Source organism: Epinephelus fuscoguttatus, linkage group LG6, assembly GCF_011397635.1.
Source record: "Epinephelus fuscoguttatus linkage group LG6, E.fuscoguttatus.final_Chr_v1".
In the NCBI taxonomy this organism is placed as follows: domain Eukaryota; kingdom Metazoa; phylum Chordata; class Actinopteri; order Perciformes; family Serranidae; genus Epinephelus; species Epinephelus fuscoguttatus.
The window spans coordinates 38,139,464-38,166,241 of record NC_064757.1 but is presented as its reverse complement, the minus strand read 5'-3'; the positions used below and the strand labels follow the sequence as shown (position 1 = coordinate 38,166,241).

The 26,778-nt window shown below is 41.1% G+C and overlaps 2 protein-coding genes across 3 annotated transcripts in view; one reads left to right on the top strand and one right to left on the bottom strand.

The window, feature by feature from the left end:
• Window positions 1–19,409, top strand: part of kremen1 (kringle containing transmembrane protein 1) — a 95,284-nt gene extending 75,875 nt beyond the window's left edge. The window contains exons 5-9 of one of the 2 annotated variants that reach the window (XM_049578586.1): window positions 884–1,037; window positions 4,086–4,418; window positions 12,615–12,794; window positions 13,434–13,518; window positions 15,518–19,409. In XM_049578586.1, the coding sequence (XP_049434543.1) occupies window positions 884–1,037; window positions 4,086–4,418; window positions 12,615–12,794; window positions 13,434–13,518; window positions 15,518–15,677 (912 nt within the window). In that variant the 3' untranslated portion in view covers window positions 15,678–19,409. Of the gene's footprint in view, window positions 1–883; window positions 1,038–4,085; window positions 4,419–12,614; window positions 12,837–13,433; window positions 13,519–15,517 lie in introns of both variants that reach the window. The other variant, XM_049578585.1, reaches the window with a different exon arrangement.
• The window catches only part of znrf3 (zinc and ring finger 3), a 246,047-nt gene that overhangs the window by 112,902 nt on the left and 106,367 nt on the right, over window positions 1–26,778 (bottom strand). The gene's annotated exons all lie outside the window — the stretch shown is intronic.

Here is a 26,778-nt window from a genome sequence, read left to right as displayed (position 1 = left end):
TCCTGCGTCCTGTTTTTACTTCAGATATCTGCTTTATTTTACTGTTTCATGTTCACTTTTCGCCGTATTAGTTGTGCAAAGTTGCTGCTCGAAAACTCAACAATCCCTTATTTTAGTACATCACAATAAAGGTTTATACATAACAAGCGGGGGACTTTTATTATGAAGAATCTATGAAATGTGTTATTACTGAATCAGCAGAAATTTGTTAGCAGCTTCTCTTCAATAAAGGCAGGTCTAGTAGTACGGTAGGAAGAATGAAAGCATAAACAGCCACAGTGAGATGTTGATGAAGAGCTGCAGACAACAGGCTCTTACCGCACCTCTGCAAACAGCTCACCACCAACAGGTAAACTTCTTTTACCTGCCCTGCTTTACTTTTAGCCGTGGATCATCACTCTGATTTTAAATGTAATCACCCAAGACAAGCTGTCAGCAGTTTAAGACGCACCTTCAAGTAGGTAGCCCTGTTGTGATGGAGATGCAAATCCCTGCTGTGCTGAGCTGACGGCCCAAACCAAGCCAAGCCAAGCCAAGCCAAGCCAGCCCATGACTGTCGAAAAGTGCTATAAGCATCTATGATCAGAACTGCGTCCATAGCAACGCTTTTTATCCATCCAGCAATCTGCTGCTCAGAAATAACAGACCATAAAATGCCATAATTGACCAATTACAATCGAGTATTCAACAAAGCCGTCTAACAATCGTCAATAATTTATGGGGGAAAATTGCCATTGTGAATTGAGAATTTCCCAAATCTTCATGTTTCCTCCACAGAGTTTGTTCTCTCAGCCGTTGGACTTTGGCATCAATGAATAGCATTATGGGAAGTGTTTTGAATTGCTGATGCGTTGATTTGCATAACTCCTTTTGTGTTTTGCAGCTTGCCGGCATGGAGTCAGGATATGCCTGTTTCTGTGGCAACGAAGTTGACCAGCCTGACCATGGCGAGTCGCCTAGCATGGAGTGTAACCATGTTTGCTTCGGCGACCACACCCAGCCCTGCGGTGGAGACGGCTGGGTCATCATCTTCGACAGTGAGTGTTAACTAGTGGCGCTCTGGGTCCGACATCTGTGATCTTTGCACACCTGTGCTGGGATTTGGTTTGAACTTTAATGAATTCTGCGGGGAAAATACCGTGAACTTGAACTTTCAGATTTCCAAAGTAATATAAGGTAAATCACTTGAACAAATAGATCTGTATCTGTAGTACTCTGTGGGTTAGTGCCTGCAGTTATAAAACTGAGGTGAGGGCAGGTCTGTCACTGGTGTTAACGCCCTTCATCAAAGATGTTTTGTTGAGTCAGGCTCCAGTTCATCTCCAGAAGGCACACAAATAAATTTGCCTGTCAGTAACATCCATGGCTGCCAACACCCGGACATCACCAGATCAGTTGTCTCGGGCCCTGGGGGCAAAGAACCTTTAAAGAAGCTGCTGGAATAATATGTCGAAAATACATATTTGTGATGGCCAGTTGTCAAAAGTCAGGTGCTCAGAAAAAAGAGAGAAACAAAAAGGAGAAAATGAAAGCAGAGGTGTGAGGGACTTTATAAGTTGTGTAGGATCGGGTATGCTTATTAGAAAATATCACGGATTCAGGCAGGTATGCCAGGGACTAAGCAGTGTTCCAACAGTTATTAATGACCTACATACATAAACATTGTGTGCAATAGTCCACCTTCTACCTTCCCTCTCACTTTCACTCAAAGAGACACACACACCCTGGAGAGTGCTGCAGCTCTCAGTCCTTGTCTCTATCCTTTTCAGTCCTCCGTCCTGACAGCTCTAGCTACTATAATGCATAAAGTTGGCAGTTTGTTTCGGGTAGTTGATTAATGCCTATCTTTTGGATATCATCTTGTTCACACGAGCCAGATACAGGCGCGCCTGCCAACACCCCTCCTTTCCTCATCCACCACTGTGATCAGACCTCAAGCTTTCCACATTGCTGTTCATTAACACTAATTTTGATACAGTATTTTACATATTTTAACATCTAATGTGTAGGATTGTGTGGCTTCTAGTGGTGATGCTGTAGATTGCAGCCAACTGAAACTTCTCCCATGTGCCAAGCATGTACATAAACTACACAGGCCGATGTAGATCTTGAACCAGTGATTAGTTTGTCCATTCTTGGCTACTGTAGAAACAATATGGTGAACTTCCTGGGCATGCTTCCTGTGTAGATATAAACAGCTCATTCAAAGGTGACGAAAACACAACAATTCTTAGTGTCAGGTGATTATAAACTAATGAAAACATTGTTCAGTCAGGAACATGTCAGCCAAAGAAAACTTTATTTCCATTTGCAGTATTATATTTGGTGGTATGGCTCTGTTCTGGGGCCCCTTCTGCCCTTCCTCGGGCCTACACAGAAAGTTTCTTCCACGAGCCTACATGGAAAGCCTGTGGCACAGAGAGCACACCTCCCTGCCCTTCCACATGCAAATGAGGAAAGCCTGAGGCACAGAGAGCACATCTCTCTGCCCTTCCATGTGCAAAAGAGGAAAGCCTGAGGCACAGAGAGCAAACCTCCCTACCCTTCCATGCACCTACATTGAAAGCCTAAGGCAGGGAGAGCAGCAGCAAAGACCCCCGGGAACAGAATGACAGAAAATGAGTCAGACACAGCATGAAAAGGAGGAGCTGGGGTTGAGGCGGGTTGCAATTGGGCTTGCAGAGGAAGCAGCAACAGTAGGCAGGCCTGAATGAGATTTGCCAATCGGTTGCATAGAAAGAAATCGTCTGATCTATCAGCTGACTCCCTTCCATCAATCAGCTGCTCCATCAGTTTGAGATCAGCTGATGTAGCTGGGATGTGAGCTGAGCTTGACATCGTGTCCTGACTGAACTAACACTATGCTCAATTTTTGAATATTATATTACATTTCTGCCAACATATCCCCCTAAATCCCACACACTGGACTTTTAATATATGTACGCCTTAGAACTGTACTAAACAGCTTTTTAGTCTAAAGAGCATCTTCACTAGCTGTCCAGCCTTTTCTCTTTTGATACCAACTCTGATTCCTTAAAGGGAAATTTCGGTTTATTTCAACCTGTCTCCTATCATCCTAAATTTGTTTCAAGTGACTAGTGACATAAAAATAATAGTTAGCATGTTAGCCATTAGCCTAGATACAGCCGGGGCGCATAGTAGCGTCAGACCTGTTAAAACGTAAGTGAATGGGCAACCTTCAAGTGCAAAGTTAGTCCACTAAACAAGCTTTTTTTTCCACAAAGACCGCCTCATATCGTTAGGATAAATGTCAGAGAACATATAGAAAACGACATGTAAACGTGTTGTCTTACCTTACCGGTGTGCTGCCATGTTTGTTTACCATTTAGATCTGCTTTCCAAAGCACAGCCGAAATCTCGCGAGAACAAGCCACAGCAGCTGGAAGGCAGAACGGACAGTAGCCTGAAAAGTTCATTCATTTATTTTATGAAAGATTTATAGAATAATGGCTGACTTTTTGCCAGACTTCGACTTTGTGGAGGAAGAATTTGATTTTGCTGTATCTAGGCTAACAGCTAACATGCTAACTATTATTTTTATGTCACTAATCACTTGAAACAAATTTAGGACGATAGGAGACAGGTTGAAATAAACCAAAATTTCCCTTTAACTCATGGTATTTGCAGATACTGAAGAACTGATCTCATACTTCTCTTCTTCCCAAATTATAATCTGTGTACCTCACTGGATGGAACGCATCGCAGTCATTTTTAACTCGAGCTCAGCCACTACTGTGGTGCTAAAATGAGAGTCAGTGGGTCGCTGTGACCTGAGGGAAAGTAACTCACAGTAAAAACACTGAATTTTTATGACAACATTGACAAAGAAACTGTACTCAGTGTGGATCAGTCACGTCATGGCTCATACCACATCCACTTAATAAAGTCATTAAGGAAACCGATACCAATCTGGTCTATCGGATTGATGCATCCCCATTCAGTACCATGAAATCTTGGGACAAAAATAACCCAGTAATCAGTTTGTACACTGAACAATCGTAAAAAGCTTTTATAGTAAATATTACTGACTATCTTTTTCTCTTTTTTTGTGCTGTGTCTTCCAGCCCGAGTCGGAGCCTGCGGAGGAAACTACTCCGCTCCATCAGGAGTAATCTACTCACCTGACTTTCCTGACAAGTACGGAGCTGGCCGTGTTTGCTACTGGACTGTTCAGGTTCCTGGAGCCTACGCCATCCTCTTCAACTTCACCTTCTTTGAGATCTCCGACCAGACCGACATGGTGGAGCTACTGGACGGCTACAGCAACCAGGTGGTGGCACGCTTTGACTGGCGCAGCCCTCCGAGGGAGCTGGTGAACGTCACCGGGGACTTTGTCATACTGTACTTCTACTCAGACCGCACCAACCAGGCCCAGGGATTTGCTCTGCTTTACCAAGGTAGGATTTCACTGTCTTTTTATCCCTTTGTGCCAGAGATAGTAGAGGCCAAAGGCTTTTTATGTGTTCAGGTTTCTTCAAATTTGGCACAAACTTCCACTTGGACTCAAGAGTGAACTGATTCAAATTGATTAAATGATTAAAATTGGTGACTTGATTAATAATGTTGGTGGTCAGAAGTCAAAGGTCAAGTTAGCTGTGGCCTCATTTGTCTCATTCTCATGGACATGATACCTCAAGAACACCTTGAAAATTCTTTAAGTTGGCACAAACGTCCATTTGGACTCAACTAAAAACTGATTAGAATATGGTGGTCAAAGGTCACCGTGACCTTGCATCCATCCCACTCTCTTGAACACAATATCACATGAAGGCCATATTTGGCAAAAACGTCCACTTGGACTCAACGATGAATTGAGTAGTATTCAGTCATCAAAGGTCAAGGTCAAAGCGCCCTTGTATCTGTCTCATTGTCATGAACACAATATCTCAATAACGCCTCGATGGAATTTCTTCAAATTTGGCATGAACGTCCACTTGAACTCAACAATGGACTGATTAGATTTTGGTGGTCAAAGCTCAAAGGTTAAGTCAGCTGTGAGCTCATCTGTCTCATTCTTGTGAACTTGATATCTCAAGAATGCGTCTATGGAATTTCTTCATTTCAGTTTAATTCAGTTTTATTTATAAAGCCCAATATCACAAATCACAGTTTGCCTCAGAGGGCTTTACAGCATACGACATCCCTCTGTCCCTTGAACCCTCACAGCAGATAAGGAAAAACTCCCCCACAAACCTCTGTAACAGGGTTAGAACCCTCAGGAAGAGCAACTGAGGAGGGACAGACATGCAATAGATGTCAAGTGTACAGAATTTTAGTAATATAATAATAATAGTATTTTGGTAGTATATATTTTGTTAGTATTTACTAATATTTAATAATATACGTATGTGACAGTTATAATCATAGGCACAATTGGTGAGAACCTGCGAGACAGTGAAGCACAAAGGCTCCGATAAGGAAGCCGAGTTACTGATATGCAGTCACAGGACATGAATGTTAGCAGAAGAAGAACCGGCTTCTCAGAATCTGAGAGCGTGAGAACAATTAATTGATTCGAATTTGGTGGTCTAAAGTCAAAGGTCAAGGTCACTGTGACCTCACAAAACATGTTTTCGGCCATAACTCAAGAATTTATATACTAATTATGTAAAAAAACAAATCCACAACTGCCTATTGGAATAAAGTAATGAACTGATGTCATTTCATGTCCAAAAGATCAGAGGTCAGCTTCACTGTGACATCATAATATTCTGCAAAAACACATTTTTGGCCATTATTCAGCATCATAACTGGGAACAGATGGCGAGGCATTTGGTTGAATACTAAATTGTTGACACTAATCTTGGGTGCCCATCTTGAATCTGCGATGACTGTACGGATCTTCTGTGCTGCGAGGGGGAGAGAGGATGTGTGTGAAGCATCCATGTTTTTAATTTTGTAGCTTCTTTGCAGCAGCATCTGTATTTCCAGCATCATTAACTGTCATGGTTACATATGGTTTTGGACAAAAATGATTGTAAACTGTGACTGAAATGTGACTGGTTCAAGAAGGCATTCGACTGTGATGCGATAATTCTAGTTGGTGTTTATGGTGAGGAAGGTTGTGTCGAATGAAGATTGGTTTTGTGAATTTGCTTTAAAGCCTATGACAGAGTATCACGTCTAGCAGACATCCTGAACCAAACCCAACAAGAGCCATGTTTGCATGATCATGTGCGTGCTGGCTCGCTGGCGTTTTGCATGGCAGCCCTTGTTTCGTAGACTAACGCCTGTTAGCTGTGGTGAGGCTGTTGTCACGCCACTGGCAGGCCCTTTTCTCTTTTCATTTGCTAGTCAATGTCTCACAGCCCCGGGTGATTCTGCATATTTAAATAATGTGTTGTTTTTTCTAGGAACTCACTCTCTTATCAAGCTGCGGCAGGCTGCTTCGCTTCTCCAGAGCGTTCCTTGGTGAATTGCACAGCGAGTTTTTATGCCACCTACATGCAAAATACTACGATGCATCGCACACTCTGATAGCATGATTTGACTGGAGCAGACATACTGCTCACAGAAGGTTGAAGACCTCACGGCAAATTATTTTTTATCTCTTCAGACTAATGTGGAAAATGTAGAAAGACTAATGTGGAAAAAGAAAAGCTGTCCTCTGTTGTTTGGCTGTGTGTTATCTCAGGAGTCTCTGCATGAACGCACCAAAAATGATTTAATAGATTAATTTGTGGATGCATGAGAGAAGCACACCCGTATATAATTCTGTGTAGGTGACATTCAAGCTCACAGCTCGATACACTGGGAGGCAGTATGTCCCCGCTCCTCCCTCTCTGCCTCCATTTGTAATCCTCCGTCCCTTCCAATATATTGGAAGGTCAGAATCCTCTGACCTCTGGACAGGCACGCTCCTCTCTGTTCACGCCTTGTTTTGTGTAAGGCATCATGTAGCCAAGAAATGAAATCTGAGATATTATATGAGAAAAGGTCACCTCCTGAAGTAATAGCTTTTTTTTTTCATAGAAAAGTGGTGAGAAAAATACATAGTGATGGAGATACAGAGACAAACAACAGAAACAGAAAAGACAACCGCGTATCAGCACTAAATACATCTAATATGTCCTCTGTGGCACACTGAGCGGTCGAAGCGGTGATTTCAGAATAAACGCTCTCAGATGACGATGGCGGAGTGTCTCAGCTGAGCCCGGGTTTGAAGCGTGGTATTTTGTTTGCAAATGGGGAACATGTGGGAAGTTTCTGGGAACATCACAGTCAGATTGAACTGTTATGTGAAAAGAGAAAAAAAAATCCCACGCTGCTTTAACATCTAACCACCATTCATGGAAGAGTGGAACAAGCCTGGATCAAACAGTACTTAGAATTCGTTCTGGGTGTTTGATTTAAACTACGTGGGATACAAGATGGGTGGGGTTAAGCATTTAGTTTGGGGTGCAGCTTGTCGGTCATTCTTAGTATCTTACATTACTACGAGGCCTCCTACATGGGGCTAAAGTTTAAAGCTATGAGTTCCCTCATAGGATCTTTTCAGAAAGCTGGTAAGCCCATTCTTTCAACAAGTGTGTTTATTGGATTCAAAAACTACAACAAAAAACAAGTACAAAATAGAACATTCACTTAAGGTATCATCTTCAGAACAACTGCTACGATAGGGCAATGCAATGAGTACTTTTCCAAGGTTCAAAATAAATAATCAATGTTGACAGTCTAAAGGAAAGAAAGAGAAAAAAAAGTACATTAATATGTTGCATTCAAGAGACGAGTAAACTTCTGAAGCCTTTCCCCCTCTGAAAATGTCATAAAACATCCCTGTATCCTATCAAAAGTAGAATAATTACCCTTAATCATAAAAGTAGGGCAACAGAGTGTGACAGGCCGGTAAGCCAGGCTTGTAAACTTGATCTAATAGTGGATTTCCAGAATCTGGCTATGGTGTGTTTTGCTTGTAACAAGCAGTAGAGTTTCATTTTCTTACATTTTCATTTTCTTTTGATTACACATGCTGTGTCTCAAATCGCATGCTTCTGTACTTACACTTAATATTTTGAGTGCATAAATGCAGAAGTATTATAAAAGTATGGAAAAATGCAGTGCGCTATGAGTACCCGGATGGTGCACTCAAAACGGTCAAGAAGTTGAGTGTCAAATTATGGACACTTCTCGCCCTTAATGGTCGTTATCTTGGCTTCATAGCGGAAGGGAAGGGACCACTTCTCAAACTGGAAATAGCGTCCAAGGACTGTGGGACTGTGAACATCACTGCGTTGTACAAATATACATGTGTTTTTTGCACTAAGCACCACTAGGCTATACTGTTTTCAGATATAAGCCAGCAGTATGTTTATTGGGTTAATTTAGCAGTCTGTAATGATTTGGTACCGGGAACGATAACATGAATGCTAATGCTAGTTTGCTAACTAGCTAATTTGCGGTTGTCATTTCCCGTGAGTGCACATCGGCTATGTTTGGTTTGAGACAACATGTCCAAATTTGCGCACTATGCCAATGAGTATGTAGTGCACACAGTATACTACATAGAAGTGTACTAACGGAAGTATGTGATTTGAGACACACCAACAGTATCTTGCGACATCAGTTGATGTCATATGAGCACACCTGAAGGTTTGCAGTGGAGCATCCTGGCTTCTTTCTTCCCTTAGTACTCCTTTTATGACCATTTGTAATTTGATTCAACTGTTATTGTAGAAATATGTGCATGTTTGTGGTGCAAAGGTGGTTACATCGCCTGTTAATGTATGCTATTTAAGGGTTAATGTAGGTAACAGTACAGAGCACCTGACAGGCAGAGTAAGTCGTCGTACTCTCATGTCCGATCAATTACTTTTAGACTTAATGGCTAGTTTTAGCTCTCAAAGGCTTTCAGACAAAATTTAAAGTTAGGACTGACATGTCTCTCCTAACTCGGCTGATTAGGAGCTACTTTTAGCCTCAGGATGTTTTGTGAACACGGTCCCAAGCTCACACTTATAATTAAATTCATTTGAAATCACTAATATCTTAATTATTTGTGCTTCCTACCAACTCGGCAGCAATTGAAAGAGACGCAAACATCTCAGCTCTTTGTGAGATGTGTTTGAGGCAAATTAGAAAACCACATCTTACTGCTAATAGACTTCCGAGATGCTTCTCTTCACCAAACCTCACTTGCAAATTCACATGTCAGAAAAGTAAGAGATTAAGAAGTTGAGCGAGACAAGAATTTCAGTGTGCGACATGCCACAGTTTGTTTCTCAGAAGCAAGAAGGTAAATTCTCCAAATCAAACAGTGATTTTAAATAAATCATGTCAGTGTTTACGAGAAGTAAATGAAAGGCAGAGGAGATCTTATTTAGGATATTGTTTTCCTCTGGGAACACATAAATGAGACGAATCCGTCCGGGCTCTTTGGCTCTGTGGTTTTATGAAGCAAACTCCGCCACATCTGGTGCTGTGAGCAGGTTAAAACAAACAATTTATTGCAAACACTTTCTGAATGATGTCTGGAGCGGACAGAAATGCTACGACGCCACATGTTTACAGCACGCATGAGTATTTCTGCAAAGTCAATCTGTTTCTTAACAAACACAGTTAGTATTAAATATTCACTCATGACCGTATATACAGCACTTTCAACAACATGATCAACGGGATGTATCCTGTTACTGCGTTCTTGCTGCAACAGCCCTGTTTACCCCCGGGAATAATTAAAGGGGCGTTAAGTGATATGTGTCCTCAACTTGTAGAAATTACAACAACATGGCAGAGCTTTTTCCTCCTCTGTGTCTCTGGCACGACACACAGCGCTCACCACTCCTCTCCCTGGGAGCTGTTAACGTCTATAATACACAGAAATAGTCCAACTTTTAAGAGGTGATATGTCACACTGCAGAGACCTCTAACAGTAGTCCAATTAGGGCTGGGCAACATGCCTGAAATAAAGTATATCAACAACATTAATAAGAAGATAGAAAGACTAACTTTGCTACTGAGAGATGATTCATACATTTCAAGATGCACAAAATGAATAATAGATTTGTTTGAATAATGAAGCTGAGAGTTGGTTTGCCTCTTCCATCTTCTCTGAACTTATTTCCACCCTTTTTCTTTTTGTTGTGTGTTTTGCCGTTCATGGATAATTATATGCAAATTACATAGAGCTAAATAAAGACTTGCTGTTCACAATTGTCAGTGATTGTAGTGTAAGTAAATGTGACGGTGTTTAGCAACAGTGTTGTGGTTTGTTTTGTTGTTATTGACAAATATAAAAGTATATTAGTGGATTTTAAAGCAGCCATAGGCAATATGTGTAAATTAACAATAGATAGCTTGACTACTTGCATGTTAAAGAGGTCGCTTGTAGTGATGAACCATAGACTGTTAAATAATGGACGTAGCCACCCGTCGGTTTGTGGACTCCTGTTTTGAAGCCTTGACCTTGGCATTTTGGCCGTCGCCATGTTGGATTTTTGGAGCCAGATGTGGTGACCATCTGTGCATTCCAATACCCATACTACCATACTATATAGTGTGCCAGAAAAAGATTAAGTATGTCCCAATACATGCTATGTCAAAGTAGTATGCCAAAAACACCAGGATGTTCTTCTACATGTAGCCGGATTTTGCAGTCACAAGCCAGCATGCATTCCTGGCTATTCTGACCCACAATCCTCTGCAGCAAAAGATACGGCACATCAACTGTGAGAAGTCACAGTGATAGATGACAGCGCATTCAGGTGACTGATGACCAGTTGATTGGTAATAATAGGAATATTGATGGTATTAATGGAGCTCGATGAAGGACATTTTGTTTTCTCACCATGGTAACGGATATATGAGTAAGAGGGTCAAAGTTTAGGGCCTAATGTTATGAGGAAGCAGTATGTCCCGATTGCTACATATAACAGTACATTCTTTTTAAGGGCAGCTGCAGTATCTACTAAAAGTAAAAAGAAAAAGTATGGCACTCAGAACGCACCCCATATTTGGTCACCACATCTGCCTGTAGCCGAGCTAGCTGCTAGCATGGTTAGCACCGTGCATGTACAGCTATGGTTAACTGTGATCATGCTAATTCTAATTTTTGCTATCAAAAACAGGCTTAAAATCAGTAAAACAAAATGTACCTGCTGGAAAAACTGAACACCTGACTCCCCAGAGGATCTTTTAGTTCATCCAAATGCTGAACTTTTTAGGCAACCAGAATAATACAGTTAACTTTCATAAACTGAAAACACAGAAGAAGCGACAGCTACACTTACACTCTGAGAATCTGGGATTATACTATGGTTACATTATCCTAACCAATACTGCTGTTGTGATAGTGACTTGTCAACAGACAGAGCCCACCTTTCACTTAAAGTGTCCATGCCCCTAATCATGCATTACATTAAGCCTTAATGACACTGGGTGAGTTATATAAAAATTCACGCTCCGTACAGTAATGGATGGGGAAATTAGCTACAGAGACCAAAATTGTTTTGTTTTTTTGTGTGTGTACCAGGCTGTAAACATGTTTATTTCTGCTGTAAAGTCGGCATTTTACCATGGAGTCTACTATATGGGTGGCCATTTGAGGAACTGCAGTTTGTGGTAGCTTCATTTGTGATGAAGCCACAAAGAAAAAGTCACCCAACTCTGAGTTTCTGCTCAGCTTTATAAAGCATTTTAGCATCTTGTAGCTCATTGTTTTGGTTTTCCGGCCCACTTCTTTACTGTTTTGATTTATTGCTCTGCATTGTTTTTGGCCACAGTATGCAGCTGTTCTAGGCTAAAATGTCACTGTATGCCACCTGCCTTGCACCAAGCGGTAGACAGACAAAGTTAGCAACTAGCTGGTAAATGTAGTGGACAACACAGTCTCACTCCAAAGTCGTCATAATCCGGCGCTTGGGCAGTGACGTGCAGCATCGGATACTGACGAATAAAGCTGTCCTTTAACCTCGGCATGATTTGCGGCTGATTGTTGTTATAGTTCAACGGTGCTTGGCGGCATCAGGGAGAAATGCGCCGGACAAAGTTAAGGCAGCAAAACTGAGTAGGGCAGGAGGGAGGGGTGGTGAATGGGTCCAATAAACACAGACCTTCACCTGGGAGAGTTTGTGTCCCGTAAGATTATGAAGCCAAACCCTGTTCTTTTTTCCTAAACCCAACTACGTGCGCTAGTTGTTGGAAGAAATAAAATGTCAATTTGCGTTGATGTGCTGTACGTAAACGGTAAATTGCCTGTGAAAAAGGAAATGTATGTAACAGGCAGAACTTGAAATGGTGTCCCAGAACGTCAACAACCAACATACCCAAGGTACCTTTCAGATCGTATCTGAAAGTGGAAGGTCCATGACCAAACGTCAATAGGTGATGAGGTCAGAGTGAGAATGTGTTGTAGTAGAACAATTAGCTACTAAAGATTCAGATATTTCCCGCAGCGGCAGGTGGAGACCAAAAGCAAACAAGCAATGAGTGAATATTGGACTTGCATTTGCTAGGTGGCCAGAAACACAACACCAAATATGTGATAATGTTGCTCCATATGTCCTTGCTGTATCAAAAAGTAGCCTTGACAGTGTAAGGAACAACATCCAACTGTTCATAAACAATTTCTAAATCAGGTCTTATTCTTGCTTCCTCAGCACTGAGAAGCCAAGACACCAGAACAATGGAGGACGAAGGAGAGGGCGTCTCCAGCACGGCGGGGCCCCAGGTAGCTGGTGGCGTCACTGAGAGATCCAACAGCACTTCTAACGGACGCTCCACTCAAATCCTCTACGTGATCACGTCCAGCCCCGGTAAACCGGAGCACAACATGCCAGGTCAGTGGGCTGGACGCGGCGAGACCACCGGCCACAGCGCTAGTATGTTAACACCCATGATACACTGCACCTATTGCACCTTTCTCTACCTCTGCAGGGATGTTGTGGGAGCTTTCTGGGAGCTCAAGCTCCCATTTTTTGCATGACCTGGTTTCTCTGAAAGTATTAAAATCATCTTAGTTTGATGAGAGGCTTCTGGAAGCTTCGACCCAGAGTGACTTCCTGTGATCACATTTAGAAGTAATGCTGCTTGATGCTTGTTTTTTCCTGTCAGTGACTCACAACTGAAGTTACTTTGGGTCTCCCTGCTGATCACAATCAGGCCTCTTGTCAAAGCTACGCAGGGTGGACTGACGTGTTCTGTGCTTTTCTACTTCTTTCAAATATTACTCCTTCCAAACTCTGAGCGCTCCGTCTCAAAGGGCTATCTGATGTGTTTCTCAACCAGAAGAGAACAGATGTGCATTGAGAATGCATCACCATTTCTTGACAATTTGCTGGCTGAACACTGCTAACAGGTGTGCCAGCAGTGCTTGAATAATCTTTTCACTTGCTAATCCTTTCCGTCTGCTTCAGTTCGTTTTCATTACCGTGATTCGATATCTGATGTCTTGTTACCGCGCTGCTCCCTCTCTACAGTGTGGACCATTTACGCTCTGGCTGCTCTCCTCATCCTGACAGTCATAGCCATGGTGGCGAAGCTGCTGCTGCATATCACGGTCAAGTAAGTATGAGGATGTTTGAGGTGTGCGTGATCGACCAAGCATCAAATGTCGAAGCATTCATCTGTGGTATTATGTTTCATTCATGTCATACTGGAAAAAGATTGAAGAACAGGATGACATTCACACATTTAAAGTCGCAGTGTGTTGGGTTTTTATGTATCATAGCGTCTTACAAATGTACAAAATGAGATTTAGTGCTTTCTCCCAGTTGCGTTCAGCCAAGCTTCAGCCCAGAGTGACTTCTTATGATCACACATAGAAGTAATGCTACATGACGCTTGTTTTTTTCCCTGTCAGTGACTCATAACTTAAGTTACAGCTACACAGGGGAATTTCAGAGATTCCCCTCGTTGTAGTAACACAGGAAATACAAAAGAATAAAATTAGGAGAGAAAACTTCTCTGTCGACAAAAGACATAATATGTAACTTTTATACACATTAAAATGTCTAAAAAGGTTAAAATGGGAAATAATTTGTTGTTTTGTGTCATTAAAAATAATCCCAAATGTTTCCATCAATTTTTAAACCCAGAGGAATCTTCAAATTTAATCAAGGACACGTGTCATTTGATCGCCACCGCCTGTAAGTGGCGTCACATCCCCTTTGCTTATGCGTCAGGATTGTGGTTGTCTGCCAGACGCTGCCATAAATTGTTGTATTATACAGTTTTAAGCCACATTTTAAGAGTACACTTTGTACATCTTGGTTGTTTTCTCTATGTGTTAACCGGAAGAAAGATTTTTAGTCATTAGTTGTCTGAATCTTAAGTCATATGAGAAACAAGCAGAGCAAACGTAAGCTGCAGCTCAGCTCCAACCCCTGCTGTGCCGAACAGTGTTGGAGAAACACTGATTTTTAACATGGAACTACTTTATTTAGTATTTTAACTAGTTTTAATTACCAGGTCCGTTTGTTTTTGAGAGGAGGAGACCTCTGCGGACAATTCCGCTCCTGGTAAAAACCTCCTGAATGATAAACACTGAAGGAATTCTAACTAAGAGAAGCAGACTGCAATGACAGCGTTGCTCAATGTATTGTTAGTGTTATGATTACGAGACCCCCAGCAGCAGAAAATTACAGTCTGTTTTGAATTCTTGGTAATTCTTTAATCCTTTTCTTCAAGTAGAAAATCTCCTTTTTTTTGTAAATAAAAATAAATAAAATAAATGTAATAAAAAGATTTAACAAATGAATAAAATAAAAAATAAATAATTGAATAAATAATAAATAAAAATGGATTTTTGTCTCTCAATTTCTTATTCCCCCTCAAAATGACTCAATACAATGCAATGCTTTATTTTTGATTCCTAAAATACACTAGGGACTTAAACCTTTTCACCAAAAGACACAATATTCAATCTTTATTCATGATTAAACTGAAATCATCTAAAAACAAAGCACAATCTATGTTGCCAGCTGAGGTGTAGCTGCTGTTTTTGGTGAATAAGACTAAGTATTTTACATTTTGACCATCAATAGTCTTAGATGCAGTGCAATAGACATGTTATCAGGGCAGCACGGTGATGCAGAGGTTAGCGCTGTCGGCCTCAGCCAGTTCTTCTTCCTCCCACAGTCAAAGACATGCAGGTTAACTGGTGACTCTAAATTGTCCGTAGGTGTGAATGTGAGCATGAATGGTTGTCTGTCTCTATGTGTCAGCCCTGTGATAGTCTGGTGACCTGTCCAGGGTGTACCCCGCCTCTCGCCCGATGTCAGCTGGGATAGGCTCCAGCCTCCTGCGACCCTAGTGAGGATAAGCAGTTATGGAAATTGAATGAATGAATGGAAGTAAATGAAGCCTATAAAACATCCGCCACTATAATTGCCATTACTTTGTGTTCATAATAAACAGGCATGAAGTGAATGCATCATTAGGATTTAGAAGGCAGTTTGACACCCTTTGTAAATCTTTCTATTACTCTCTTTCCTGATTCATGTTTCCCTCCCTCGTGTTCTGCTATTTCCTCTCATCTCTGTCTCTTTTCCTCCTTTCTCAGGTCCCCAAACATCCCAACAGTCAGCGGTTCAGACAGCTGCAGCCAGAGCACGGCATCCTCTGAGCCTTGGATCATCCTCTACCGACCCTCCACCATCTCCCTCTTCAAGAAGAAGCTAAAGAACCACCACGGCGACCTCAGCCCCCTGGTGGGCAACTAGCGCCACTGTCGCGCTCCACCGTTAACCAAATGCTACCGCCACCCACCACCACTCTGTACAAGGGCCGTCAGATGCCAGGCCCTCAGACAATGAAACTATACGAGGCGCTACGCCAACAAGCCAACAACTGAGTGGCTAATGACAACTGACTGAGTGACTGCTACTAAACGGCCCGTGGGCCAAAGTGGCCGGGCCCTCCCATCCTGCCCAGCACCAAAGAAGAGGTGGACAGGCAGGGCTGTCAGTGACCTCAATGTGGGAAAGGAGGGCAAAGGAGTACAGTAGATTGAGGACAATCTGCAGCTCTGACAAAGATACAAGGACGCTTTTAACATGCGGGAAGCTTCTCTGCTTCAGCGAGGCTCTTTTTCCATCACCCACGGTCGTCCCTCACAGTCAACATACCTCCAAAAACCCTCCAGACTGCAGGCTCACCAGTGAAAACACAACCTAGCCCGGTGCAGATTAATGGCTAACTTCACTGTCTGTGTTCAGTTTAGGAAACAGGGAGGCTTACCTCTTCCTGGTGCTTCAGAGTCACAGCGGCAGCCAACTCTTCATCAGTACCAAGGAGAGGATGAGGAAATGGATACACACACACATATGGTGTAACACTTAACAGCTTAACAGTTTTGTAGAACTCTTCTAACTGCCTCACGTGGACGACATACACTTGCAGCCAAAAACCAGAATCCTCCCATCCAAAGAGTTATATATTTATTTGTCTTTTTGATTCCATATGCAAAGTGCTAATGTTTCTTTTGATGTGTTTTACGTGATAACGAGCTTTCTGAGGAGCGGGAACCGGGACGCCGAGCCGTCACACACAAGGTAGATATCAGAGCACTTTGGGGATGAATCACTCTCCGTAACACGAAAAGATCAGAGAGACAGAGAGACAGAGAGAGCGTGCTCTCGCCCACGCGTTCACTTGGCGTTCATGTGGATTTGGGTGGAGAGATAAGTAGCGTCATTCACTTGGGAGGTTGGGTGGTGCAGTTTGCAGACAAACTGCCATTTAGGGAGGCTTGGGAAGATCTGAGGGCTTTTTCTGCTCGGGTGTGGGTGGGAGTCTTTCCGGTCTGATGGTGTTCAAGTGCCTTAAGGATCTCCTCTTCGTTTGTCTCAGATGCATCACATCTGTTTCTTTCACGGGGTCCCTCACAAGAGTCTGCACTTCTTTAAAATTAGCGTGGATGTGAGTTTCATTCCAAAATAGGATTTCCACCACTTAGATGTAATGTAAAAAAATGATGCCACATCTTGTACAGTGATTGAAAGCATTTCATATTCGTCTTTTTAGTACACGCAACTGAACACCTCTCCAGACTCGATCTTTTACATTTTTATTACATGATGGACATTAGATGATTTTTTTGTTTTGTTCTCCAAAATGAACACATAGCCTTTTGGGATAGAGCTCTTCATGTAGTAACGGACAAGGCTTTAAAAGACATTTTTGTTTCTAATTTCTGTGTGTGCTCTTATGTGTAGTCTTGGACATTTACTGAACATATTGTTCACATTAAGTTGTCTTTTGATTACAGGGGGGATGAATATTGTTGTATATTATGTAATTCAGTGTGGGAATGATGATATTTATGTCCACTCTTTCATTTTGAGAAACCTGTTAAAGCACTTCCTTGTCAACTTAAAGGGTAATTTTGGTAACTTTCAACCTGGACCTTATTTTTCCATGTTTCTGAGTCTACATGACTAATGGAGATGAATAATTTTAGAACAGGTCCAGTATGGAAAGGGAGTGCTGTCGATGGCAGAAGCAAAACAGGCTGCAATGTAAGCATTCAGGGCAACTGTACACCAATCAATTATGTCCACTAAAAGAGTTTGTTTTTTGCTGCAGGCTCAGATTGTAATTATACGTGTGATAACAGAGAAACATTTTCACTTGAACCATTCTGTTTGTTATTGTGTTTAACCAAGTCTCCCTGGAGGAGAAGTCTCGTTCTGTAATCTCCTGAGAGATGACTCGTTGCAGGAAAAACAATGGTTAAAACTTTAAAGTCTGTGTCCGTCCAGGCAGCGCTCGAACTTACCAAATTAGTCGGCAACAAGTTTTACAGAGAGACTTAAGTAAGAGATATAAAAAAAGAGAAGGAACAACCGTAACATTTTCACTGACCTCCCTGTTGCTTTCTGCTGTTTGCTAACATGTCACGCATTAGAAGGAAATAAAAAGCAAAAACACACAGAAAGACACTGGCATGGGAAAAGAGTCTATTGCCCATATTTAGCAGGTTTTCCCGTGTTTAAAAAACTCGCATACACACGCTATATTTGGTTGATGAAAGGATATTAGTGTTATCTTAATGATTTTCTTAATGATTTTTTCACCAGACTGTCACAGAGCTGACACATAGAGACAGACAACCATTCACACTCACATTCACACCTACGGACAATTTAGAGTCACCAATTAACCTGCATGTCTTTGGACTGTGGGAGGAAGCTGGAGTGCCCGGAGAGAACCCACGCTGACACGGGGAGAACATGCAAACTCTGCACAGAGGGGCTCCCACACCCAAGATCGAACCAGCAACCCTCTTGCTGTGAGGTGACAGTGCTAACCACCACACCACCGTGCCTCCCAGGTAAAAAACAATTAAGTAAGAAAAAACAGAAACCCCAAGACTGCATAAAATTGGTGTTGCTCCATTGTTTCTGTGGCGACCAAGCCGGCTGAAGGGGATGGATTTCCGTTTTTAGTCCTGACTAATCAATAAGCCGGGTTTTCTTCTTCCTCGTGTTTTTTTTCTTCCTGGTCAGTGGTCGTTTCGGGTAATACCGCCCCCAAACGAGCATTGTCCAGGAGGTTTGGTCCGCTTTAAAAAGTGCAGTGTGAAAGTGAACCCAACCAAATGAAGGTGTCAAATGTTTCAGCATTCCCCGCCCAATCGAACCGAGTCCCCCGAGTATCCTGGTGTGAATGTGCCCTTACACACAATAACAAACAGACTGGATCATGCAAGAGGAAAACAAGTGAAGAAAAATGTTGAATTCCTCTGTAGGATCATCCAATAATGTTGTCGGACACTTTGAATAACAATCTGAGCCTGTCAGTGGCAAAAAGCTCTTTAATGGGTGTAAATTGACGATGCTAAATGCCCTGAGTGGCTGTTTTGCCACTGTCAGCTGCAGCGCTCTCTGTTATTTAAAAAATAGTTGAACACTCAGACACCAAAACATTGTAAAACAGGGTCCAGGTTGGCAATACCAGACTTTCCCTTTAAGGTGGAATGCATTTTTTTTTCTTGGACAGCAGTAAATTGCCTAAATTCTATAAGACCTGGGAGCTTTTACTTGTCACCTTGATTTCGGGCCAAAAGGTCGAGTGCAAACAATATACCCAGACAGAAATATAACCAGAAGCACTCAATGGCACTATGCACAACCTGACAGCAGGTTTGCAGCTGTGACGGTTTTCTGTGCATTGCTGTGACATTTAAACTACTTGTAAAAGGTCAAAATCTACTCGTTCGCCATTGGCATAGTAATTGGGCTTTCCTGTCTTGGGACGAGATGTTTCTTCAGATGGTCAACCCCAAAAAATTCGTCTAATCGCTGTCAGGATTAATAAAGGAGAGGTTCAAAACGTCAGTGCACTTGATGAAATAGTACTTATTCACTTTTGCATTCAGTTTCAGTGGAAAAAAAAAAAAATACGTACTTTGTGCAGCAACCTGAGCACTTGAGACAAAAGGTTATATTTTACACATGACGCAGCATCATAGTGACATTCAAGTTAAAGGGTTTAGAGTTTTCCAAGAATCAGACTGAATTTAAGGCCTTTAAAAAAAGATAGAGAGCCTTTCTTTCCCACTCAGAAGTTTGTAAAAAAAAAAGTGACTCTTTGCTATATTCTGCCTGTCTGCTCAACTGTAACTCATGTTAATTATTGCAAGACAAGAGCACATGCCCCTGGGTCTGTGATGTTCAGAGGAGACCATGCGTAGAGGGAGGGAGGGGAATAAAGAGCAGAGATGTGAGAGCGATGGGAAATTAATGTGCGTTCAAATCAAACACAAGCTAACGAAATCTGACAGTTAAAATCTAACAAGGGCATATTTGTTTGGATAGCCTGGTGAATTATGCAAACTCCCATTTTCTGTCCTGTCCTCCAGTCAATCGGAAAATTCCACGCTATCTTCTGAGCGGTGGAAACTGTCTTTCCCCAAACTGTCGTTGATGTGAATGTCCTGTAGTGCTCCATGACGTGAAAACACCAGGAGCCCTGTGGGAAATGATCTGGAGGGGCCCAAACACATTGTTTTCACGAAATTGTAAATAGCAAAAAAAAAAAAAAAAAAAAAAAAAGTGAAATGTTTAATTTATACAGTAAATTATTGTTATTTTGTATGTGAATGGGATATAATCTATCTTTTGTATAAGTGAAGTATCTTTGTAGTTTTATTTAATGTGTCCTGGTTGCAAAATAAACACTGTATGCATGTTTCTTAAGCTCGTGTTGTGCTTGTTCTTTTGTTTTGTTCCATCCTCTTAATAAAACGCCATTAATTCCATAATCGCACACAATATTACATACCCAAGTGGCTGAGAAACATATGGGGCACAAAAACCGGATCAAGCTAATCCCATTCACTTTTCCATTTGAAACCATTCCATTACCCAAAAAAAAGAAAGATTCAGGCTGCAGTGTTTGCATGGTGGGACATCTGCAATCCCCTCTCCCCTTTTTTTTTCTCTGTGCAGCTAAATACTTATCAGATATGCGAAATGACTCCCAGACTGTTTGGAGATGCACACACACGGAGGGAGGATTTGGAGTGCCATGTGTAACCCATTGGTTCCCCTCCGGGATGAGGTCAAGCATGCAACCTGCACATTTTAGAGGGTAACAGCAGGAGTTCAGCTTTACAACTGGAACACCGTGGAAAAAGCAAACATGGAAGGACGTGTAATAAGCTGGAACACTCGGTATGTTTGCAGCGATGATTCTTTAATTCATGAAAGGTGTTTCTGTGTTTCTTTCATCAAACGCACACTCTCAAACCGTTTAAGGGCTGCTTTTGTGTCTAAACAACTGGGCAGAGCAGCAGTGCTCGCTGTTTGTTGGCTTCATGACTGCAACTCCACAAAGAAGCAAAATGATGTTTGCAAGTGCCTCCGAACAGGCTCCTATGGAAGTACATGTGCAATAACAAGGGCTCACAATTTGTCAAAAGACGCCAAGGTGAAGCTGTCAAGGTGTCCTGAGAAATGTCTTTGCTGTTCCAAAAATCCCAAATTGCGTTACCTGTGAACCTCAGACGCTTCTGACTGAGCCTCATGTTACAACGAAAACCCTGTGCAGAACTTGTTTGATGATATAATAATGCCACAGACGCTCTCAAACATTCAAAAGTCATTTGGAAGTCAGCACAAACACAGAGCTTCAGGCAGAGAGGGACAGGCTTATTCTTCCTCAGTCACTGAATAATATAATCATTAATATTATTCAAAAACATTGCAGAAAGTATGCCAGCTGAATCGCATTAGAATCGTAGCACTTGCTAACACTTCCCAAGTGCAGAATATTCATAAAACACCACACCCAGCCCGGTGTCACTGTCACTGGTCTTTACTATCACTCCACCAACTATCCCTGTGGAGAACATTCTGCTGGAGCTAATTCAAAAGCAGACGCAGTCAAATGTATTCTGCAAATCATATTATAACTTCATTATTTCAAGCTAAATGAATTATACAATGGTAAATATATTACACAGTCCATCAAAACAGTAAAACAAAGGTCAGGGGGCCTCTTTAAGGGGGACCAGACGGACAACACTGGGAGCATGACGATACAACTAAATGTGAGGTGAAGGACAACAGCAGACGCATTGCTTAATGTATGATATGAGATAAGATTTAAAAGTATATCTTCTGCCTCACAGAATACACTACTGTTTTAAAATAGTAAAAAATAATTTGGAAAGTAGGGTGAGCTTTTATGGGCTCCTTAATTGAGCCCCTCGGTGAGTGTGGGCCCTGGGTCGACTGCAGGAAACTGGGAAAAGCAAATTGTAAATGCTCCTCTTACTCCCTCTACTGGTGATGCTTGAGCACGTCTGCAAAAATACAGCAGTCATGATACTGGGTGCCAATAGTATCCGTTTTTACTTGCTATGGCAATAAAGTAAGTTTTATTAGCCTCAAACAGACAGAAATGTTTCCAAAAAAGCTGAGCGAAGGGTTCAATTCACCCATACAACCAAAGATATCAAATCTTCGTGACCTTCTACGCACCCTCCTATTGACCTCAAAATGTTTTTCTCAATAGCAATTGTGAAGCTGAAACATTAATCCTTTGCAAGACTCGGAGCTTTATCACCACTCCTCTGGGTCCCTGTGAAAAAGGCTTGGCCTGCAGACCCCCCCTTCGGTCAGCCTTCCCATAGCCAGGGAACAGAGCGATGTAAGCCGAGTCCGCTGAACCCAAGTCGACCAGTAATTAAGGCAACAATGGGACAATGCGTGGCAGTGTCTGGTTACTGTCAGAATGAGAAAGTGAGAAGAATGGAAGACAATACCTGCCACTTTCTGCACTCAGGGTACTGAAGTCAGGTAGACGAGGAGGGAGAGACTGTGAGGGGAGGAAAAAAGAGCAAGTCTGTTTTGATGGATGTGAAAAAGACTGTGTGAGGGAGGTTTACTGGCTGTGCAGGAACTTGTCTGTTTTGATCCGCCTGACTCTGCAATATCGTCTATGACCCTGCTGCAATTAAGGCGCTCTCATGCCCTTCAGTGGTTTACAGTACATGCATTGGCCTGTTTAATGCTTGAGATTTCCCTTCTATTATTGTAGCTTTATGCCGCTGAAAGCTGTTTATGTACACTACCTTTTCACCTCTGCCTTCAGGACAGTTGATTATAACTGGAAAAACAATCAGGAGCCATTAAGATACTGCGGCTCCAGCTTCTTAAATGTGAAGATTTGCAGCTTCTTCCTGTTTTGTGTTACGGTTAAGTAGATAAGCTGCAGCTCAGATGGTAGAGCTGGTCGGCCAGTAACTGTACAGTTGGTGATTTGATCCCGTGCTCCTCCTGTTCACATGCCAAAGCACCCTTGACTAAGACATTGAACCCCAAACTGCTCCCCATGTGTAACTATCTGAATAGAAAGTGTCTGCAAATGAGAATATTTGGCATTTTACACACATAGTGTATCATTTAATATAAAAAGATGATAGATGAGGTGATAATGAAAATAATCACAGTTGCATAGTGATCCTACCTCCATGAAGATTTAATGTTTAATCTGGTGGACAAGTCACCTCTTAGGATAATGCAATAACATTCAGCAGCATCTCAAACTTTAACCTCCAAAGTGACCATAAAGTTCATTTTATGTCTCTTAAACAGTATCAATAAAAACCGACTAACCTCTAGGAACAAAGGACTCACCAAAGTACTCCTGTGTCAGACAACATTAGCTCACTGAAGTTGCTCTTATAAGCTGCCAGTTTACAGTAGTGTATGTATAACCTCTGTGACCAATGAGCCTTGAATAGCGCAAAGACAAGCACATGAAAGTCCCATAGGAATATAACAAAATAATAAGTTGTGGGGAAGAATCTACAGGTCTTTAATATTAGCAGTACCACAGTGTCAGATACTCTGCCCTGCATTTAAAGTGTGATCATCAAAATATACTTGAAGTAACAAAAATAAAAGTACTCATTATACAGATTGGCCCGTTTCAGAATGATATGTGTTGTTGTATTTTAATTACTCATGTAGTCATGTGTTCATCACTATGGGTGAAGCTAATTTAGCTCAATAAAGTCTTAAGCTATCATATCTTTACCTAAAGTAACACATCATAATATACTTGTTAATTATGTTACATATGAATAATCTCAATTCTTAAATAACTAAAGTTATCAAATAAATGTAGTGGAGTAAAAGAGCAAAATTTGTGTCTGACTTTTAGTAGAGTAGGAAGAGAAAATTAAGAATAACAAATGCCTTGAAATTGTAAGTAAATACAGTAAAAACTCAACTCAAATATGCTACAATTTTTTTTTATAAAGATTTTTTTTTTTATTAACATATTCATTATTACAGCATGTTTGTGCTACACAACATCAAGCAATTCCAGCCTGTGCAATGGAGAACAAAATAAAATAAATGCTTTTTGAATCTGTCCGTTTCCAAGGAAAATAAAAGGAGCACGAGCCACAAAAATACACGCCGACAAAGCTTCAATCAAAAAAATGATAGTAATAGAAAAGAGAGAACAGACAATGAGAAGGACAGCTATAGTTCCAAACATCAAGGGTACATCACCACATGTACATGTGAACAGAATAATGACAGTGACATAATTCAGGTACTCCAAAGGGTACACGCCCAGTTGTGCAAGCCCACAAAAACACCAGGCATAAACAGGATTGTAACAAAAACAACAATAACAAAACATCAACAACAACAACAACAAAAAAAAATGCAGTAATTTTCCCATCCCACCCCCTCCCTTGTATGGTTCTCAATTTCCTTCCGTTTGCATACCTACACAGTCTATGTACACGCACCCATCTGTACACGCTTATAGATCTACACTCTACTCACTACATCCATGAGGGAGTTCTAATAAAAGTATCTATGTACTACAGAGGGTTAAGTTGAAGTTGGTCCAGGAAGAGTCGCATCATCACTGTGGTCAACTAAGTCCAGAGAAGGCAGAACGTCGATGAAGGGGCCCCAGATTTTCTGAAAGGTTGCAGACTTCTTTCTCCCATTATACAACATCTTTTGAGGCGTGCAGTAACACACAAGCTCATTAATCCAGTGTCTTAGTGATGGTGAATCTTCACATTTCCAGTTAATTAGGGGCCGGGCAGCTAAGCTGCCAGGACACTATTGTAATTCTAGGTATTCTTCTTCTTTCTTCTTCCGAGGAAATCATACTTCCCATGGGTGAAAACTCACCAAACTTTGCACAAAGGTCCAGTCTCATGCCAGATATCCTCAGCTGTAAACTCAAGCCAATAGTCCTGATGGTGGCGCTACAGCAAGCGTTTAAAGTTCAAAACTTTGAAAATTCATAACAAATCAACCATACGTGCTACAACTTCACAACTTTCATCAAACTGTAGCCCCAATACTGAAGACACTTTTGTGCACTTAAACCTATTCAAAGTTATGAAGTTCATCCTCTGTTTTTATCAAAAACTGTAAAACTTCTTAAACCTATCTCCTCCCACAATTTTTGCTCAGTTGACACCAAACTTGCTACAGAGCATCTTCAGACTGTCCTACAAAAACTACGTTTCTCATATTTTTGATTTATCAAAAATTGAGCCTACAGTGCATCAAAATGTTTGACTGTAAACAGTACTGTAAACATATACATGCAAATTCTTGCTAAATAAATCTTCAGTGTTCATGAAAAAAGACAAAATTCTAGAGTCATGGAAGATGATGTGTGGCAAATTTCAGAATTTTATCTCAAAAACTGAATTTCTGACAGCATTTTGAATTTTGCTCTAATGTGAACAATTGGAGTCAATGTAAAAATGGTAGTTTTAAACATCAGTTTTTCACTTATGAAGCAAATCAATCATTGTTACAAACAAATCACCAACATCTCCATGCTGTCTAGATGCAATATGTGTATTTTCAGATTTTTGTTTCAATAACTGAATTTTTTACAGTGGTTTGAAATCTGCTTTTCCATGCATGGACAGCTGCTAAACCTGCACGTCTGGCTTAGTCAGTTTGTGAAGCTACACATGAATTGTCACTGACTAATTAGCTCAGTAAGATAGAAAATGATCCTTAGTCTCAGAGGCTGTGAGTTCAAGCCTCAGCTGATGCAAAAGTCTGATTGTGTTGCTAAATTCCTAAATGTCTACTAATTCTTCTGCTTGTTGCCTAAAAATGCCCGGACCCGACCCATTGCTGCACAGCAGCTATAATTAAAATGCATTTTTTCACGGCAGTGCTGACCAATAAAATAAAGTACTTCTTATAGTAGTTCACATTAACCAAGCTTGTGTCTCCCAGAACCCATAATTTTGGTTCCTGCTCAGTTTGACTTCCTATTACCTTTGAAGTTAAAGCAATAACACGTAACCAAAATTCTTCTATCACTGGGCAATTCCAAAGCATATGTAAGAGATCACCATCTGTCACTTTACATCTCTGACACCTGGAAGAAATGTTGTTGTCCATCTTATGTAACCTGTAAGGGGTGTACTATGTTCTATGAAATATACTGAATTGAATTTGTCTGTGTTTTGTTGAGATTAACGTAGTCTGTGCCTGCTCCAATAGATGATGCCATTCCGCTTCATCATAAACACAGCCTAGGTCTGTTTCCCATTTTCCTTTTGTGGACGTTTTATCATAAACAGGTAGATCGTCACTGATGATACCATATGTAGAAGATGTTAGTCCTTTAGTTGTTCTGCATATGTTACATAAGTGGGTTTCAAGAAGGGGTTTCTTCTGGAATGTTTGGGAATATTTCTTTAACCCAGTCTCTAATTTGTAGGAATTTAAAGAAGCTATGTTCAGGAAGATTGAACTTCTTTTTTAGTTGTTGGAAGTTGGCATATCCTACAAGTTTTAATGATTCAAAACATTCTGAGGTTTTTATTAACCTGTTACGACAGTGTGTAATATTTCTGTGATAGTCCATGTCTTTGGTATGAGATTACCTTTATATACGTTTACTTCCTGTTTTACTACTTGTTTCCATCACACATATCTGGTGAGGTCAGGTCATTTGGAACACTGGGTGAAATGGTGCAAATTCTTTTTATTTATTATTATTTTTTCTGTATCTGCATGTAGATTTATACTGGGGTTTACATTCTTTTCCCAGTTGGTAGTCCTTTAGATATATATTGGAGGTATCTGTCTATCACTGAGGGAAGGATGTTCACTTGTATGCCTCTACACAAACGTCAGGAAATAACTTTTTTCCTTGACATTACATGTCACTATGACGGTGTTTACCTGATGTTTGGACATGTCCTATCTTTGGTGTATAATGTGATTGCTATATTGCCTATTAAATGAACTTTTCTTCTTGATATTACATGTCATGACGTTTTTTTACCTGACGTTTAGA